This window comes from Daktulosphaira vitifoliae, unplaced genomic scaffold (assembly GCF_025091365.1).
Source record: "Daktulosphaira vitifoliae isolate Bord-2020 unplaced genomic scaffold, ASM2509136v1 Scaffold_1, whole genome shotgun sequence".
NCBI lineage: Eukaryota > Metazoa > Arthropoda > Insecta > Hemiptera > Phylloxeridae > Daktulosphaira > Daktulosphaira vitifoliae.
The window spans coordinates 43,492,951-43,510,921 of NW_026099572.1; the positions used below are offsets into that span (position 1 = coordinate 43,492,951).

The window sequence follows — 17,971 nt, forward strand, 5'->3', positions numbered from 1 at the left end:
GTTTTTTTAAAACGTAATCACTGCATTGCAAATACTTATCGAGTGTAAATTTTATAAATTAATAAAATGACTTTATATATTAAAACAACTTGTTCATATTTCTGAAGGATAATGCTGTTTTACCTGTATGTTGATTTAGTAGATAGCGAGTGCATTTTGGATTTTTATTTTATTATTTTGCCGGTATATTTTTTTTATGTACATAGGCCAATTATAAGTTTAATTTAATGTAATTATAGTGTTTATATCACCTTTTTTAAATAGATAATTTCTCAAAGGCTGTGTTTACGAAACAAATATATATTGCATACCTTTTTCTTTATTATTATTGATCTAATGTTCTGTAGCTTTATATAAATTATGGACTTATATCGTTTACTTATTAATTACTACTAAAAATTTTACTACTATCTAAGACTGATTTTCAAATTAATAGTTTCATAAACTATTTGATATAATAATAAATTTAAATGAATGTAATACCATAAATACAGACATGAAGTTGGTATAGGTATATTTTCATTATATAATTAGTTCAAACCTAATAAGATTCTACATATTACTTAGTGTATATTAAGTGCTAATGGAAAAGTACAGATGATCTAGCAATTTCTAAATGTATTATGTTCTAATGCAAGGGTAAAAATTGTATTCTCTTAAATAGTTTAAACGTTATTGTTCTAAACGTATGTTGTAATTAAGATCTACAAATAATACTAGTTAAGTTGGCGATCAATTATGTAAGAGAATATTCTATCTCAGTCTATTCAAAAGGTTAACCAAATTTTATTTCAAGAGTTAAATTAATAGTCATAATTTGAAGTTAATTTCTGTAATTCTAATTATTAACAACGAAATATCTATATCGTAACATGTAACTTTTATTACAAAAACTGTGAAATACTTAACTGATAATTTTGAAATGATTTTGATCGAATATTCTATTATAAACAAAGCATGTATCATAAAATTAAAAATATAGAAAATAATTTGTAATTATAAAAAAAAACTGATTATTTTTAAAATAAGTATGATGTTAAGCCACTTTTTAATTTTTATTAACAAATATATTATACTTAGATCATATTAACAGTACAATTTCATGACACTATTTATTAATTTTTAGTATATTTACACTGTCAGTGTAGGTATTAACTGTTTATTAAGTATAAATTGTATTTAGAAGACAAACAATTTATTCATTATTTATTTGCTTTAGTTGATAATTCTTGTTATTAATGAAAGTACCTATAAAATAGGGGCCTAATAAAAATAAACATAAATATTATTTCAAAAGTTGTTATTTTTATTTAATATATATTACATTATTAGTGATATGGTTCATGAAAATTAACTGGAAAAAATAAATTAGATAATTAAATTAAGATAATTAGATAAATAATTAAATGCATTTTTACCAAGTCTACCGACAATGAACTTTTGAATATCACTATAAATATATTTATATACAAAGGAATTCGGCAGCTGAGTTTTTACTACAAAATAAACTTATGTTTTTAATCCCATTTTATAATACATTGATTTAATTTAACTATTGAATAGGAATGAATATAGTGTAAATTTTTATATTATTTCTAAAATGTATACATTTATATTACACGTATAATATGAATTTCAAAAGTAATGGATACTCCAAGCACTTCTAAAATCGACATGTAAGTTAATATATCTATTTCAATATATGATATCATTTATGATATATTTATATCACTCAATACTAATTATAATATTCACACCTTGCTTGTCACGCATTTAAGCAAATTATGACTAAGATCTTAAATGGTTAAAAGTTCTACTAATAAAAAGGCGTTTTGTTGTACTTGTTCTTTTTAGTTAAATTCTTTTTAATTATTTTATTTAAAAAAAAATCCCGTTTAAGAAACCAAACCATTATTTTTCAGTTATTTCATTTGATTATGAGATATATACCTAAAAAAAAAATCGCCATCGTTTAATTTTTTAACAATAAGTGGAGTATTAATTTATTAATTAATATATTTCCTTATTGTAAGTGCTTAGTCATAAAATAATATTTTTCTATGTTCTGAAATATATAAATTCTTTGAAGGTATTTTTATAAAGAATTGTGATATTTACGATTGTTACAATATCATCATCATCGCTATAGCTTTTATGCCTATTATTTGGGGTCGGCCTTGCCTTTACGATTTAACGGAATTTTCACCAACTGTTGACTTAACGCAACCTTATTATGACTAAGGGAAAATTATAATTATTATAAAAAAATTTTGAGTTTGTTTTTAGCAGGAAATTTGTTTATTTAAAAATGGCCACAAGACAAAGTATTTATATAAGATTATTAAATATAAATTCAGTGTATAAAATATGCTTAAATAATCAGCTCAGCACGATTTGATTTATTCAGTGATCTCAATTCATCGGTTTCGGCCATTTTTCATATAAAATATTATCATTTTTCTTATCTGACAATCCTAAATATGCGGCAATGCGCCTTTTAAATAACTGACTATAGTCATGGTTTTGCTAAACTTCGTTTGCAACCATCATTTTTACTATTTACAGCTTCATATCGTGTGCTTGACATGTAATGAATTTTTCATTCTTAATATATTGTATGTTACATTTTTTCATCATCTTGCAGCTTATTTATACAACTTAAATACATAGGCATTACACTTCCCTTGTGATTGTTTCATATTACGTTACGCCTTTAGAGTAGGTTATCGATAATATTATTTTACCTAATAATTATATTAGGCTTTACATTTAATTGTATTAAGAAACATGAACATGATTTGTATAGTTTATTGTACTTTATCCATCATCTTTCGATTTCGTCGAAGGAATATATAATTTATGTCATTTTATCATTAATTGTTTTTTACTACACATTTAAATCATGTATAATTTATAACATTCTAAATGTTCACATTAAACCATCGACAGCCTTTGATACCACAATATATATTAACATGTATCGTTGATGTTAAACGTCGTATATTATGATTAAAAACATCAACGCTGAACAAATTATAAATTACTAATATTGTGTTCGAACTTTGCTTTGCTAACATTTTTTGGCATGTTCGCTTCCATTTATGATTTTTTTTCATAATATTTATTTGTTTTTTTTTTTTGTCAATTTTTGTGTATCAGTTCATTAGATTGTAATTGACTCCGATTAAACATTGTATTTAAAATAACATTCATAACTATTCATTTTGATATTTTCACTCATAAAATACTTGTAAAAATATTAAATTGAAAGCTTTTTTAACTTCATTAAATAAATTACTTACGTGTAAATTTATATAAATTAAAAAATTACATTTTTATTTCTCAATATGTAATTTAGAAATGATACTCTTTAAAAACAATTTAGTTTTTTCCTTGTCACTAAGTATTAATACCTCCTTTGTCTAATCATGTCTTATACATATAATGCATTAAAAGATTAGGTCCTCGTTGTGTTGTTTATCGCATGAGACGTAGCATTAAATATTATCAATAGGTGACAATATTTGTTGTAAAATTTTATAGACATCTGGAGCTACGCAATCATCATTGGAAGAACCCATTCGTGAAAGAAATATCATCGGTGGTATTCAGATGCAAGTCTGGTACAGAGATGGAAAGAATGAGTTATCAATATCTGTATTGGCAGCAAACGGATTACAAATGAGAAATGATGCCGATTATGGATCCCTGCCAGAAGCATATGTACAAATAAAACTACTACCATTTACGTAAGTGCACTAACAAAAATAATTTATAAATTAACCCTATATTGTAGCTTGGAACATATTACATTACAATAAATATGAATATTTTTCCTAATTTAAAAAAGTTAGATATTTTATAAAATGAAATTAGTAAAATGTTGATACATTATAGATCTTTTTTAACAAACAGTAAGTGTGCAACTTTTTTCCTTTTTTTTCTTTTGTCTCAGATGATCTGATAGAAATAAATTATAGCATTTTTTCAATCGAATTTTTAAATAATTTTGTAAATCGGTTCTAAAAAAAAAAATTATTCAGTATCAACTAAATGTAAGATTTTTCCAAATTTAGGAAAATTTGTAAAAAAAAAAATGTAATAATGTAAAAGTGTAATAAGTTCAAGTAAAGTTGGAATACTGTTCGAATGCAATTGTATATTTCTTTACATACTAAAAATTACTGAAATTCCTTGCAGTATGTTATATTTTACAGATTGACTTAAAATGTTTAATACATAGTAAACATTTTTATAGCCAAAAATGTAATTACCTGAACATAATCTAAAGTTAGTACTAAATATAATTTGCTAAAGTAATGAAAATATAAAATTTTATTCTAAAAGTTCTTTAAAAATTACGTTTATAGTATTTTACACAAATTTATACTTAAAGCTGTGTTTAACATAAAATACTCAAAGTTTATGATTGACTTGAAAATTGAAGAACAGATGGTAAACAATTTGACAAAATCTGAACATAACTAAATTGCTTTTTATTGTCCATAATGAAATTTTTTTTTTTATTATTCTATTTACATTTTTTATTATATAATTACCAAAAAAAGAAAAATTAAAAACTATGTAATATTTTTTTATTTTTCGAAAAATGCATAAAAAAATATTAAAAAATAATCATTTTATTTTAATTATCAATTTTGTAAAATAATTTCATTTATTTTACAACTCATTCAAACTATATCAAGTTTGTTTAGAGTTGTTTCTTTAGAAAATACTTTTTTTTTTTAGTTGGAATTTATAGGTGGATTTATTAGTCTTTGTAATTAAGGTTTATTTTTTTTTACAGCGTTGACACAAATATTGTTAAAACCGATATTGCTGAACCGTCACTCAATCCAATGTGGAACACGACCTTAGAAATGCCAAACGTTCGCTCTGAAACACTAATTGAAAAGCAAATGGAAGTAACACTTTATGATTATAGGCCCGAAAAAGAAGACGTTATACTAGGTGAGTATCTAAGTATTATTAATTTTTTTTGTGATTCAGGACGTTATTTGTATGTAATTTTAATTTAGGCGAATTTGTGGTGAATTTACAAAGCGCACTTTTGGATAACGCAATGATATGGTATGAACTCGAATCTCCTAACCATAGCAAAGCATCGAAGTCTCCTAGGAGTTCAATATCTGATACTGGAAAAGGATTTAAAAGGGAAATTCGATCGGTATCAGGTAAATAAAAGAATATAAATTACTCAATTTTTTTCTAAAACAATTAATTTTATTTATTTATTTCAGAGGAACGTGAATTAGATGGGTTTTTGCATCCGGATCATGCCTACATGGCTAACTCTCGAAGGGGTTCTAGTCAGTCTGAACAGTTAGACGTCGAACCTTATCAGTTAAACAAAGACTTCTCTAGGTCGTTGCCAGGATCTCGTCGTAGTTCCTTTCAATCTACTCAAAATATAGACAAAGGTATGAAATTATTAATCATTATAATTTTAAATTTAAATTTAAAACTAATGAATTCTTTCATATAAAATTTATTAGCAGATCCTGAGCTAGTTACAACTTATGCAAGTAAAAGTCGCAGAAGAAGCTCGTGTACACCACGCCAGGATCCAGATGAAATATTGAAGAATTTAAAAGCTGTTAAAGGAGAATTACTCGGTCGAAGCATGAGTATAAGTGATAAAAGAGGAATGAGAAGTAATATTTTATTTGTATTAATGTATTTAAGATTTAATAAAATTAATTATCCACTTATGTAGGAGGAAGTATGTCGATTCGACCTCGTAAAGATTCGGTACCAGAAAAGTCCGAAATTATGTATAAGTACGAAGACGAATATAACGGGTATTAATTACTTTATTTGATCAGAATCAAATGAAGTAATAATTTTTTTATTATTCTTTATATTTCAGGGAACCCATTCTACTTGGACCCGGCCAAATCATGCCAAGGGGCTTTGGTATGAGTTCAGGTAATGAGGTTACATTTAATTAATTTTTAACTTGCTCATCATTCAAAATATTTTTTTAGGTTCTCACATTGAATTGAAATTAGGTTTATTAATGACTAAAGGTCAACTAGAAGTCGACGTAGTTTGTGCTCGAGGTATTCGCGCTGAGGATTCACCACCTGGTTAGTATATTTTTAATATTTAATAAAGATATTTTAGTTAACATTGCCTTATATATATAATGCAATAACAAAGACATCTAGACCATTCATTAATTATTTGTTATGTATAGTATGATTTAGTATTACGTTTAAACACTAAACAAAATAAAATAATACTCTAAAAATAAATTATACTAATATTGTTTAATTATTGACTATAATTACTATTATGAATATTTCTTTCTTTATGAAATTATATTTTTATATAGGCTGGAATAATATTTTGAAAAAAAATTGTGAGCATAAAATAAATTATTTGATAGACATCATGTACATGTGCTTTTTTTTGAATACTTCACTTAGAATTTATTGTACAAGAATGTGACTAATATCTTACATATATTCAAACTTCAGTTTCAAAATTTAATATACTGCTATTTAAAATCTAAAAAAAAATAATAAGTCATATTGTCGTCAGAACCTAAAAAAGTATCAAATAAGAATTTACCTTAATATTATTTATAAGAATAATATTGACATAAAAATTTGTTTTTAAAAAATTAATATTTACTTCTTGATTGACTTTATATGGGGAATCATGACACAAAATAAATTTTATACGACATTGTCTGTTTTTAGGCTATTTTATATTATGTTATTAAATTATGAAATATATTTTTATTAGACACATATGTGAAAACATATCTTCGAGAAAACGATCGGTGGTTGCAGAAGCGTAAAACTCGAGTTGTTCGTCATAATTGTAATCCAGAATACAACCAAACTCTTCGTTATTCAGCATGTGACGTATTAGGAAGATCTCTTTTAGTTATGCTTTGGGAACGTCAGAAAGGGTTTGAGCACAATCAAGGTTTAGGTGGAGCTGAAGTTACATTAGATTCATTGAAGCTGACCCAAGTTACTGAAGGATGGTACCCATTATTTCCAATCCAGAGTTTGGGATCAGACTCTAATGACTCCCCGTAATTAAATTGTACAATAAAATTTCATCGATAAATTTATTCCAATATTTGAATACATAAGACTTATTGGTTTAATATTGATTTGAAAAAGAACGCTATGTTTTTTATTTATAAGTATTTTCAATAATCATTTTATTATAAATTATAGATGAATACATATGATTTGTATGTAGAAAAAAATTTTATGACTTGACCTAATAATGGTGGTATGTCCTGTTCTAATTTTGTGTGAAATTAATACCTATGTATTTAAATTAAAACTATTTCTTTAGTCAATAAATACATGTATGAAATGTGAGCTTGATGAAACCAAATTTGGCCATAAATGTAAACAGATAACGTGCCACTGGGTCTTAGACAATACTCTTTAATAATGTCTTTAAGACATTCAATTTTGTACTCTTATAGTTTAAGTGTAATATCTTAAGACTTTTAAAATTTTACTTAAAATGTGTTTTATATGCATAATTGATCCAATATAATTTGTATGGTCCAAAACAACTTTTAAAAAAACTAGTCTAAATTACATTTATTCTTCTTCACAACAAACAATGCAGAATTATGACATGTATATATATATATTTTAAATTAATTAATTAAAATTAATTTTAAATAAATAAATATTATGAGAAAAAAACAAAGTTCAGTACAGTAGAAATTTTCAATTAAAGTTTCTTTCATCAATAAATAATTATTTTTACAGTGAAAAAAAAACTTAAATGGTACACAAGCACAAAAATAAATTAATTTTGATATTTTCTCAGGATTTATAATCGTATAATAAAAATGCGTAGCATATTAGTTTTAATAACTGTAAATTTATGTATAGATTAGATTCTATAATTTATTATCAATGTAATTTTACTTAAAATGTTTGATTTTTTACTTAAAATATTTTTAGACAATTAGACATATCAAAATCAATCATCTCCAAATAGAATAAAAATTTCAGTAATAATTACTAAAAGGTAGTAAAAACGATAAAAGAATAGTTAATTATCTGATGACAAAATAAATAAAGAGTTTTAAGTGAATTAATTAAAACTAGCCACGCCCATTAAATTTTTTATCAATATTCAGATACAATTATTGTTAGTGTATAATCGAGTCACATAATAGGGTGTTCAATAAAGGTCGATTCACACTATACGGTACGTCACCGTCACGTCACAGATCGACAGCGTCACGTTAATATATTTAACTATGTATTTAATCGTATTGTTCACATACACCGGCCACGTTACATAACGTCAACATCTGTAAATACATAGTTAAATATTTTGACGTGACGTTGACGTGTTCCGTATAGTGTGAATCGACCTTAAGTAAGGAAATAGGTATCTATTGTTCTCATTGTTTGTAACAATGAGAACAATAGAAACCCGTTTCCTGACTTACTGAACACCCTGTATACACAAGGTGATACTTTTAACGTTAATCGCTCAATTTTTCATAAAATAATAACTTTTTTGTGAATTTTTCTTTTGGCTTTTGTTAGTTACATATACATATATTCATATATATTTCCATTTATATGTTATAAAATATATTTTTATGTTCATCCCTTATGTCTTATAGGGTAACAACTTTTTAAAATGCCAACATACACATTTAACTAGCTTATAAAATAGAAAATGGTCTAATTAAAAAAATTACTGAACGATAACAACTTTTGAACCAGTATTTCAGAAGTTATTAACAATTTAATGTTATAACTGTATGTGTGGAGTGGGTAAACAATTTTTATCACTAGTCATTCTACTTCCGCCTAGGTATAAAAATGAGAATAACTTCTGAAATACTGATTTAAAAGTTGTTGTCGGCCATTAATTTTCTTAATTAGATCATTTTAAAATCAACTGCAATAACCAACAAATTTTTTTTAATAAATAAAATGATCATAAATTTGTGTCAATTTTATATTGCTTTGAATAATATAATTTTAAGATATTTTTTATTTAGAAAAAAATATACGTATATGAATACATCGGACAAAAACCTATATTTCCTTAAATTATACTTCGGTAGTTAATGACATTTTTTAGTGATGACTAGAGTTGAAACATAGATATTGTTATTTTTATCACTAGTTATTTCCCGTTGTACTCTTCCTCTAGCCTAGCTACAAAAATTAAAAGAACTTCCGAAATACTGATTCAAAAGATATTTTTGACCAGACATCATTTTCTTAATTAGACAATTTTCTATTTTAAGCTAGTTAAATATGTATGTTAATATTTGAAAAAATAACTATTAAAATATTAAATATTCCATAACAGAAGAATAGAGACATATACAGGTTGATTTTTTTTATCATAACTACTATAACATCATAATTACTTACAGAACAATAATAATTTAAACAATTTTTTTTATTATTATCTTTAGTTACACATTATTCTTGAATTATTAACTATGTAATACTTTTTAAGTTCATCCCTTATGCTTTGGAGGGGGGTCAACTTTGTTTTTTTAAATGGTAACACATATTTTTAATTTAATAAAATGTTTGAGTTTTTAATTCAATAATAAATGACATTTGAATTTTTAATAAAACTTAATTTGTTTATTAGATATAAACATTTAAAGTTTCAAATTTTTGAGTTAATATATAGGTATAATACACAAGGGATTACAAATACAGGTAGCTAATTGGTTTTTTATGACATTGCTATCACAGTCACGGATTGTTTATTATCAATTATGACTATCAATAGATATACTTTTTGTATTGTCAGTTAGTGTATTTATAAACTCACAACAATGTACCTTACTATCATTGATAATAACAATGCTGTGTACCTGCTAATATCGATGTCATAAAAAACCAATTAGCTACCTGTATTTGTAATCCCTTGTGTATTATACCTATATATTAACTCAAAAATTTGAAACTTTAAATGTTTATATCTAATAAACAAATTAAGTTTTATTAAAAATTCAAATGCCATTTATTATTGAATTAAAAACTCAAACATTTTATTAAATTAAAAATATGTGTTACCATTTAAAAAAACAAAGTTGACACCCTTACCAGGCATAAGGGATGAACTTAAAAAGTATTACATAGTTAATAATTCAAGAATAATGTGTAACTAAAGATAATAATAAAAAAAATTGTTTAAATTATTATTATTCTGTAAGTAATTGAGTGGGTTATGATAAAAAAATCACCCTGTATAGATTGTTCAATAAGTAAGGAAACTGGTTTCTATTGTTCTCATTGTTTTTAACAATTTACCTTTATTCTTTCTTACAAAACACTCTGTATAACTATCACAAGTCAAAAAAAAATGCACAAAAATATTATTATTATAAATGAAATTGAGTGAGTCGCTAGAATTAAAAAAATTACCTTGTACATGTACTTTTACGTTTTTTTTTCAAAATTACATTAAAATATAAATATTAAAGTAATTATTTTCAAGCATTATTTTCAATTAATTTTTGTTTACATATGAAACCAAGTGTAGTTTTTTTTTTATAAAAATTATAAATAAATAAATTCATTAATTAAAAGAATTAATTTTAACTGACTGTATATCAAATAATCACAAAAATTATTTTAAAAATAATAATTTATTTGATCAATAAGTTATTAAATCATAATACAAGTAGTTTAGTAATTACAATTAATTACTATTTTTTGATTAACATAAATTAAATTCTTAGATTATTTTTAATAAAAATGAAAATTCGAAGCAACAAATTTTTATATAAATAAGATATTTTTTATTTAAGCAAATCTGTTTTTTTTTAGTGTCTAGAAAAACTCTAAATATACATTGTTATATTGAACTTCTTTAAACAACTTGTTCGGTAATTATACAAAAATTATATCCAATCTGTATATTTTTTTAGTTTGAAAATTAAAAATAAAATGATGACTAGAAAGCTTGATTTGAAAATTTCATGTTTGTCTCTATAAGATTTGATTCGCATTGAAAATAGATTATTACATTTCTAGTTTGACTGAATATACTTTTCAATTTTCCTTCAATTCAAATTTCTCTAATTTTTTAAAATCAAATACTTGATTGTTTTTAAAGCCATAAAAAACTGTTTTGATTCTGTATCAATAATTATAATTGTTTTTTTGTTAATCGTTGTTATATTTTCAAATATTCTTGTTATTATGTGCAGTATTATTAATTAGACAATCTGATTTGTACGTAAAAATAGTTAAGTTACATTATGTATATGTTTAAATCACTATTATACACGTTATTCTGCGTTAAGACCAATATATCATTCATAACAGTATCAAACTCGCTGAATAATTTTCATAAAAATTTTATTTTGAGTTATTAAAATATTATTATAGGTTTTTAGTTAGAGTAGTCTAACTTTTAAGTCAGTTTTATAAATAGATATTTTATAAGTGAATGATAATATATATTGTATATTTTTAAGTCTAACTATTGTGATAAGATGAAGAACATTCATAATAAAATGTAAAAATTTATAATGAATGTCATTGAGGAATTCTCAGAAACCTTAAATTGGAAAAATACCACCAAAAATTGCTAGAATAACGACTGTTTCCTATAAATTAATTTTCACACACGTATAGTATTATTTATATATATATATTTATTGTTTATATATATTATAAAAATGTAATGATAACCATTATTTAATTTTCAGCATTTATTAAAACCTGTTCCAGATTTTAAAGTTACCATTGTTGTTATGTAAAATTTTTATAATTTTTTTTCCATTATAGGAAGTTAACAGTGATTAGTATAAAATTTAATTTTGAATTATGTTAAATTTTATGGTTTTCTTAAGTATTAGTTCATATTTAATTATAGTTCTTAACTATTTATGACAATCTATACTCGAAGCTATTGTATAATGATTAGTGGAATGAAAACAATACTATTATTGGACTAAGACAATTTATAATATGTATACATGAAATTAGAAAAACTGTTAGTTGTTAGATATTAAATCTATATATATATATATATATAAATATATTAATAAATAATATGTAATTCGTTTCATAACTCATTATTTTTTTTATATATTAGGTAAATATATCTTTACAGAGGCATAACTAGAATATTTGTGAAAACATTTCACTATCTTTTCAAAATAAAAACAAATTAAATCACTACCATTCAATTCTTTCTTTTTATGAATGATTTATCCTTTTATTCTGTACCTTGATTTCGTTTTTTTATTGATAAAATCGCACTCTGTAGTAATTTAATATAGCTGAATAAATATTAAAATTTATTTTTTTTTCTGATGTATTTTGTATATATTAAAACACCTGAAATTTTATAATTAATATTTATTAACATAAACTTCATATTTTATATATTGATATAATATAACCCTAAACCTAAACTTAATGTATATTTTTAATTATTATAACGACTAAATACCTCTTATGGTAGGTATTTTGTTCAACTTCTTATTAGGACATCATTTTACTGAGATAGAACTCATATTTGCTAGTTTGTTTATGTTAGAAGAATAGGTAAATTAAAGTTAAAAAACAATAAAAATTCAAATTCTGTTTAGTAAATGTTGTAATGGTCAAACTTTTCAAACTTTGTTAATTTTTAAACACAATTATATTATTAAAATATTGTTAGTTACTAATATTAATAAACAAATATGCAGAAAAACAATAATCAACTAATGAACATAATAAGCTAAAAACATTTGTACAACTAAAACATTAACTCTGAATTGGTACTCCTATGATGATTTGCAGTGATCGGAATTAAAATTTTAGGTGGATAAAATTAGTTTTTTTCTTTATATTTTCAATAAAGCTATAAAACAGATCGTAGTTTGTATTTTAAGTCACCAAATTTAAGTTAACCATAAAATTTAGAATATCTCTTTATATAAAAGAGGTCTAATGTTTCTTTTATTTAGCTACGATGCAAAGCTAAAAAAATTTTGGTATGATGGCCACAATATCAAATTTGGGTCTTAGAAAGAACAATTCATTGTTAATATGTCTAAGTTAAGTATACCGTAATTTGCTAATAATAAATTTTGCCAATTGATGACGCTGATGTCATAAAATGGTACACTTATATGTATCAAAACTGCAAAAATAATAAATCAATTTATTTCATCCAACTACCGAATTTTAGTAAAGAACATAAGTAAATAATTAATTTCTAGTTTAATAAAGGTACCTATTCTAACATCAGAGTAGTGTTATTTAATATGCATACTTAATTTTAGTAATAAATATATTATTATAAGTAAGTATGCATATTGTATAAATTTTGTGTATTATTATTAGTTAGAATGATTGTTATCAGTTAGATCAATATTTGAGATTTATACAAGTGTTTTATCTTAAGTTTGTCAAGCCGATAAGAATATTTACTCCATTACCATAATCTAATGATTATCTTAATCCGTAGAAAATTCACTTAACTAAGTTCCTTATGATAAAATCACAGTAATATACTTAAGTTTGTTCTAGGCACGTGTTACTTGCTTTCTATTTAGCACTGTTAAAATGTCACTCATTATAAATTAGCATTTTCGGACTGATAAAATTACTTTTAAAAAAGTTTTTATAATTAAATGCAATAGAACGAGGTTCTTTATTTACTATGTTTAGTCTAACATTTAAAAAAATTAAATAATTTCAACTAGTCTTTTTTCATTATCTATAAGAGATGAAAATTTGTCAGTTGAACAGAGACAAAATCAAAAACTATTGCCCTCTTCTTTATCATATTCTAACTTATGGTATTTTATCTAATAGAAGTAAAAAAAACAGTGATATAGCATTTTTATCAGGGGCGTATTCACATATTTTCCGCCTATAGGCATTTATCAATTTGCCGCCCTTCATTACGTTATGACGGAGTGAGTTCATTTTTATATATTTTCGCCATAACACTATTAATTCTTTCACAAGAAAGAAAGTATTTAAAAACATTTTTCAAGCAAATCTATGTTTATTAATAAATCATAAAATAAATTGCTTGTAGCAATTAATATATATTTCATAAGTACACAATAAATGAAAACGATTATGATAATTATTAGGAAATCAATATGTCTTAACAACAATAAAAAAATAACTCGCTTTTTATAAATTTGTTGGCCTTTAATATTTGCCGCCCCTTAAAATATGCCGCTGTAGGCAGTTGCCTATATTGCCTACATATAAATACGCTGCTGATTTTTACAAAGGTCGAGGAAATAGTGCGGCTTATATATGCTTAAATATAAAAATAAACATAACCGCGCTTCACATCTAATATTTATATAAAAGTGTTAATAACTTCCAAAATACAGGTCAAAACAGGGCTAATAATCGAAAGCTAAAAGGCTGTTTTGAAACCGAACCCTTTTAAAAATTGTATAACCAAAACCTAAATGAATCTTAAAAAAAAACTAACTAAAACAGAAACTGCAATTTCAGAATGACTTATATTTTTGCATTTGAGTTTTTGAAAAATATACCTTTATTAATCAAATGTATCAATTGAAAAAATATTTAATTTTATATCACAAATAACTAAACATTATTTTGAATGGTTATTATTGGTAAATATTCTATTAAAATGTTTTTAAACCAGATTTTGTTGTTTAAAATATATTATAGAAATATTATAATTAAATAATGAAAGTTTTTTAATATTTTTTTTTTTGAAAATGGGTAATTTGAATGACCACATCTTGGGTGCTTAAAATAAATACTTGAATTAATACCTACCATAAAAAAAAATAACTTTTTCTTTATTTAAAATATTAAAAACCGGTTCTTAACCGGAACCTTTAACATTAACCGTTATTTTAGAAACCTCTTTGAAATCTGTTGTTAAAAATGTCAAATGTTCCAACCATTACAGAGGATATAATAGCTTTTAAAAATATAATGTTTTATATTTTAAAGTTATCATAGTTAACAATAATTCTGTACACTTCATAATTAGTAATTCATGTCTATTTAAAAGTACAAAATGTTTCAGAGCTAACTGACAACTCTTATAACTTTGATCTAATTATTGTTCCATAGTAATTCTTTTCAACAATAATTGATTTTTTAGATTATGTTAAAATCATATTTTTATTATTTATCTGTAATAAGTAAAAATCAAAATACAAAAATATTACTTTTTAGCTTTGATGCATAGCTGAAAAGGTATTACTTTTACTATAACGTATTTTTTTTTTTTTTGTTACAAGTATTAATATTATTACAAGTACTCAGCTCTCACAAGTCCGATTTCCTTAAAAATATATCATAGGATCACAAATTGTTACTAGTTTAAGACATTACCCCTAAAAATGAAAATATATTTAAGTGCATTTTCATCTAATTTTAATAAAATACAATAATTTTATAATTAAAAAAAATGTTGAAATGAATGAGTGTTCTAATTATTTTTATTGATATACCGTGTCCAATGGAAAAATATTTAAAAAAAAAGAAAGATTGTTTACAATTAGAGAATAAAAAAATCCATCTACAAAGAATCTGTTACAGAAGCTTAAATAGATTTTTGCCATTTGTATTCAAATTTCCATTTTATTTTTTAAGAAATACATTTAAAAAAACACGTTTATTTTCACTAAAGTACAGTAACTGTTAACTCACTCGTTTTCTAAGCCGATTTTTTCCCCATATTAAGACCGCTGTTATCGCACTTTGCATAATAGTGTGCATTTTATAATCTTTCGTGTACCTTTATTCTGTCGATCGCTGAGGTAAGACGTATTTGACGTACCTTTTGTTCACCAACAACTAGATAATCCGATAGCTGTCACATTGCAGTAGTGGGTGTCGCCTTTATCAAAAGATCCATTGCTTCTTTGTTCTGAATTTGATACATATAGTACAATTCTATGTACAAATGAATACATGTGCCAGTATGCATAACCAATATAAATACACATGTACTAGAAGACATGTATAATTACATCGCATAAAAATAATTAATGAAAATACTAAAAATATTATATTAAGAGGTGCTATTTTAGATTTAACTTGAATAGGGCAATTTTTTGATTATTTCATTTCAATTCTCTCGCCGTACTTTCCTAACAACTCAATCCAATTACTTTTAATATAATAATTATCCCGATAGAACTTTCAGAATTTTAAAGAAAACAATATACTATATATTTAATTTTCGTAGGTATTTTATATAAACATATATATATTGTAATAGTGTAATATAAATAAAATAAAATAAAATTTCTTCTTGAAACAATTCTGTATCAAACTTAAGATTTTTTGCTTCTTTCTTTCCAATTTCTTCAGTTTTCTTTTCTCTTTGTTAAATAGTTTTCTGTTAATTTTAACCTACAACCAGGACGATCTGGCTATCACTGTAAAATTAAAAATTATTTATCCTTTTCAATTTAAATTCTATCAAGAGCATTTAAGAGATTCCAGCTATTCTCCAGTAAATAAAACATTCAAAAATATTAATTTAAAACTAATATTTAAAATATTTAATTGAAAAAACCACAAAAAATTGTTCAAAAATCACGATTCGTCTTTTATATACAATATTACCATTATCAATGCTTAAGACATACTATATGTTTAGCATTAATATAGAGTAATATTTTTTAGTTTATGAATTAATATTTTTAGTATAATTTTTATTTTAGATAATGTTTGCTACAAGTGATTAAATTGTATTAGTAATTAACACAAATAAAATCAACTTAGTTTTATAAAATACTACAAGTATAGTATTTTTAATTAAATCAAAACAAGTATTCGTGATAACATTTATTTGAACTCGCTTTCGTTTCACAAGATTACACCACTTGTTAGCTACAAGCGTTTACTTTTCTATCGTTAATTATAGTAATGATAACAATTAAAATAAATTCTTTTGTTAATTAAAGTCTTAAAAGAGACGAATTCGTTATTAAATAAAAATGATGGGTAAGATAAGGATATCACAAGATACCTTTTTATTTAAAACATTGTGCAACAAAACGTATTATTATTATATGTCGGTTAATATCCACACTTTAAACCTAAATTTGAAATAAAGAAGAAAATATGGCTTAATAAAAAAATTGGCTTAAATCAGAGGAATTATCAAAGACTTATGGATCACATAATTCTTGTAATCACGTGATCCATCTAATGATCTATTACAGTGTGAAAGTATGCTAGAACTAATTCTTTCATAACTTTTACTAGAAATTCTATATGATTTAAAATCAAGAATAATCTTTTGCCATATGACACTACTAAAAATCTGGATAGCTCAATTTAATTTCAAGTGTATTCATTCTTGATCTCAAAGAACTTATGAAAGAAATAATATTGAAAAAGGCATTTAGTGAAATAAAGTTTTCAATCCAAAGTCTGAATAAACAACTAAAGAAAATATAGTACTATGTGATATTATTATTTATTATTCTTTAAGCTATTATTTAAATAGAATTTGAACATGTGCAGATTAGGAAAATCTTTCTTTAGTTAAAAAAAAAATTGTGAATATCTGGAAAATTACTAGAACTTTAAATAAAAGCAATGAACAAAATACTTAATGCAAATATTAGTACTACCGGTTTATAATATGATAGGATGTTCAGTTTTTGTTTTTAAATGGTAAGATAGTTAAATAAAAAAAAATTGCGAGGAGTAATTAAATTTTTCTTTTTAATATCCTTTTCTGACTAGTAGATTAACATAAGAAATTCCTAGTTTCATAAGAATATGACAAAAAAAAAAAATCATTGAAAGCTCGGTCTGATTTTTTTAACCTGGTCTAACACAAAGGTACGCCTATGGTTTTAAAATATAAAAGTTCTATTTAAACATGAATTTTTTTTTGATAAATGGATTTAAAATAATTTTCGTATCTTTTAAGTTGTTAATAAATACGTTGTATCTATTAAATAATAAGTTTTTATAAAATTTAAATAAAA

General features: G+C 23.7%; 1 protein-coding gene across 2 annotated transcripts in view; it reads left to right on the top strand.

Annotated features, from left to right (window-relative positions):
* The window catches only part of LOC126897089 (regulating synaptic membrane exocytosis protein 1), an 89,050-nt gene extending 81,303 nt beyond the window's left edge, over window positions 1-7,747 (top strand). Inside the window, exons 17-25 of one of the 2 annotated variants that reach the window (XM_050670522.1) lie at window positions 3,544-3,749; window positions 4,808-4,971; window positions 5,040-5,195; window positions 5,262-5,441; window positions 5,520-5,675; window positions 5,738-5,822; window positions 5,891-5,949; window positions 6,009-6,110; window positions 6,775-7,747. In XM_050670522.1, the coding sequence (XP_050526479.1) occupies window positions 3,544-3,749; window positions 4,808-4,971; window positions 5,040-5,195; window positions 5,262-5,441; window positions 5,520-5,675; window positions 5,738-5,822; window positions 5,891-5,949; window positions 6,009-6,110; window positions 6,775-7,076 (1,410 nt within the window). In that variant the 3' untranslated portion in view covers window positions 7,077-7,747. Of the gene's footprint in view, window positions 1-3,543; window positions 3,750-4,807; window positions 4,972-5,039; window positions 5,196-5,261; window positions 5,442-5,516; window positions 5,676-5,737; window positions 5,823-5,890; window positions 5,950-6,008; window positions 6,111-6,774 lie in introns of both variants that reach the window. The other variant, XM_050670521.1, reaches the window with a different exon arrangement.
* Window positions 7,748-17,971: the final 10,224 nt, after the last annotated feature.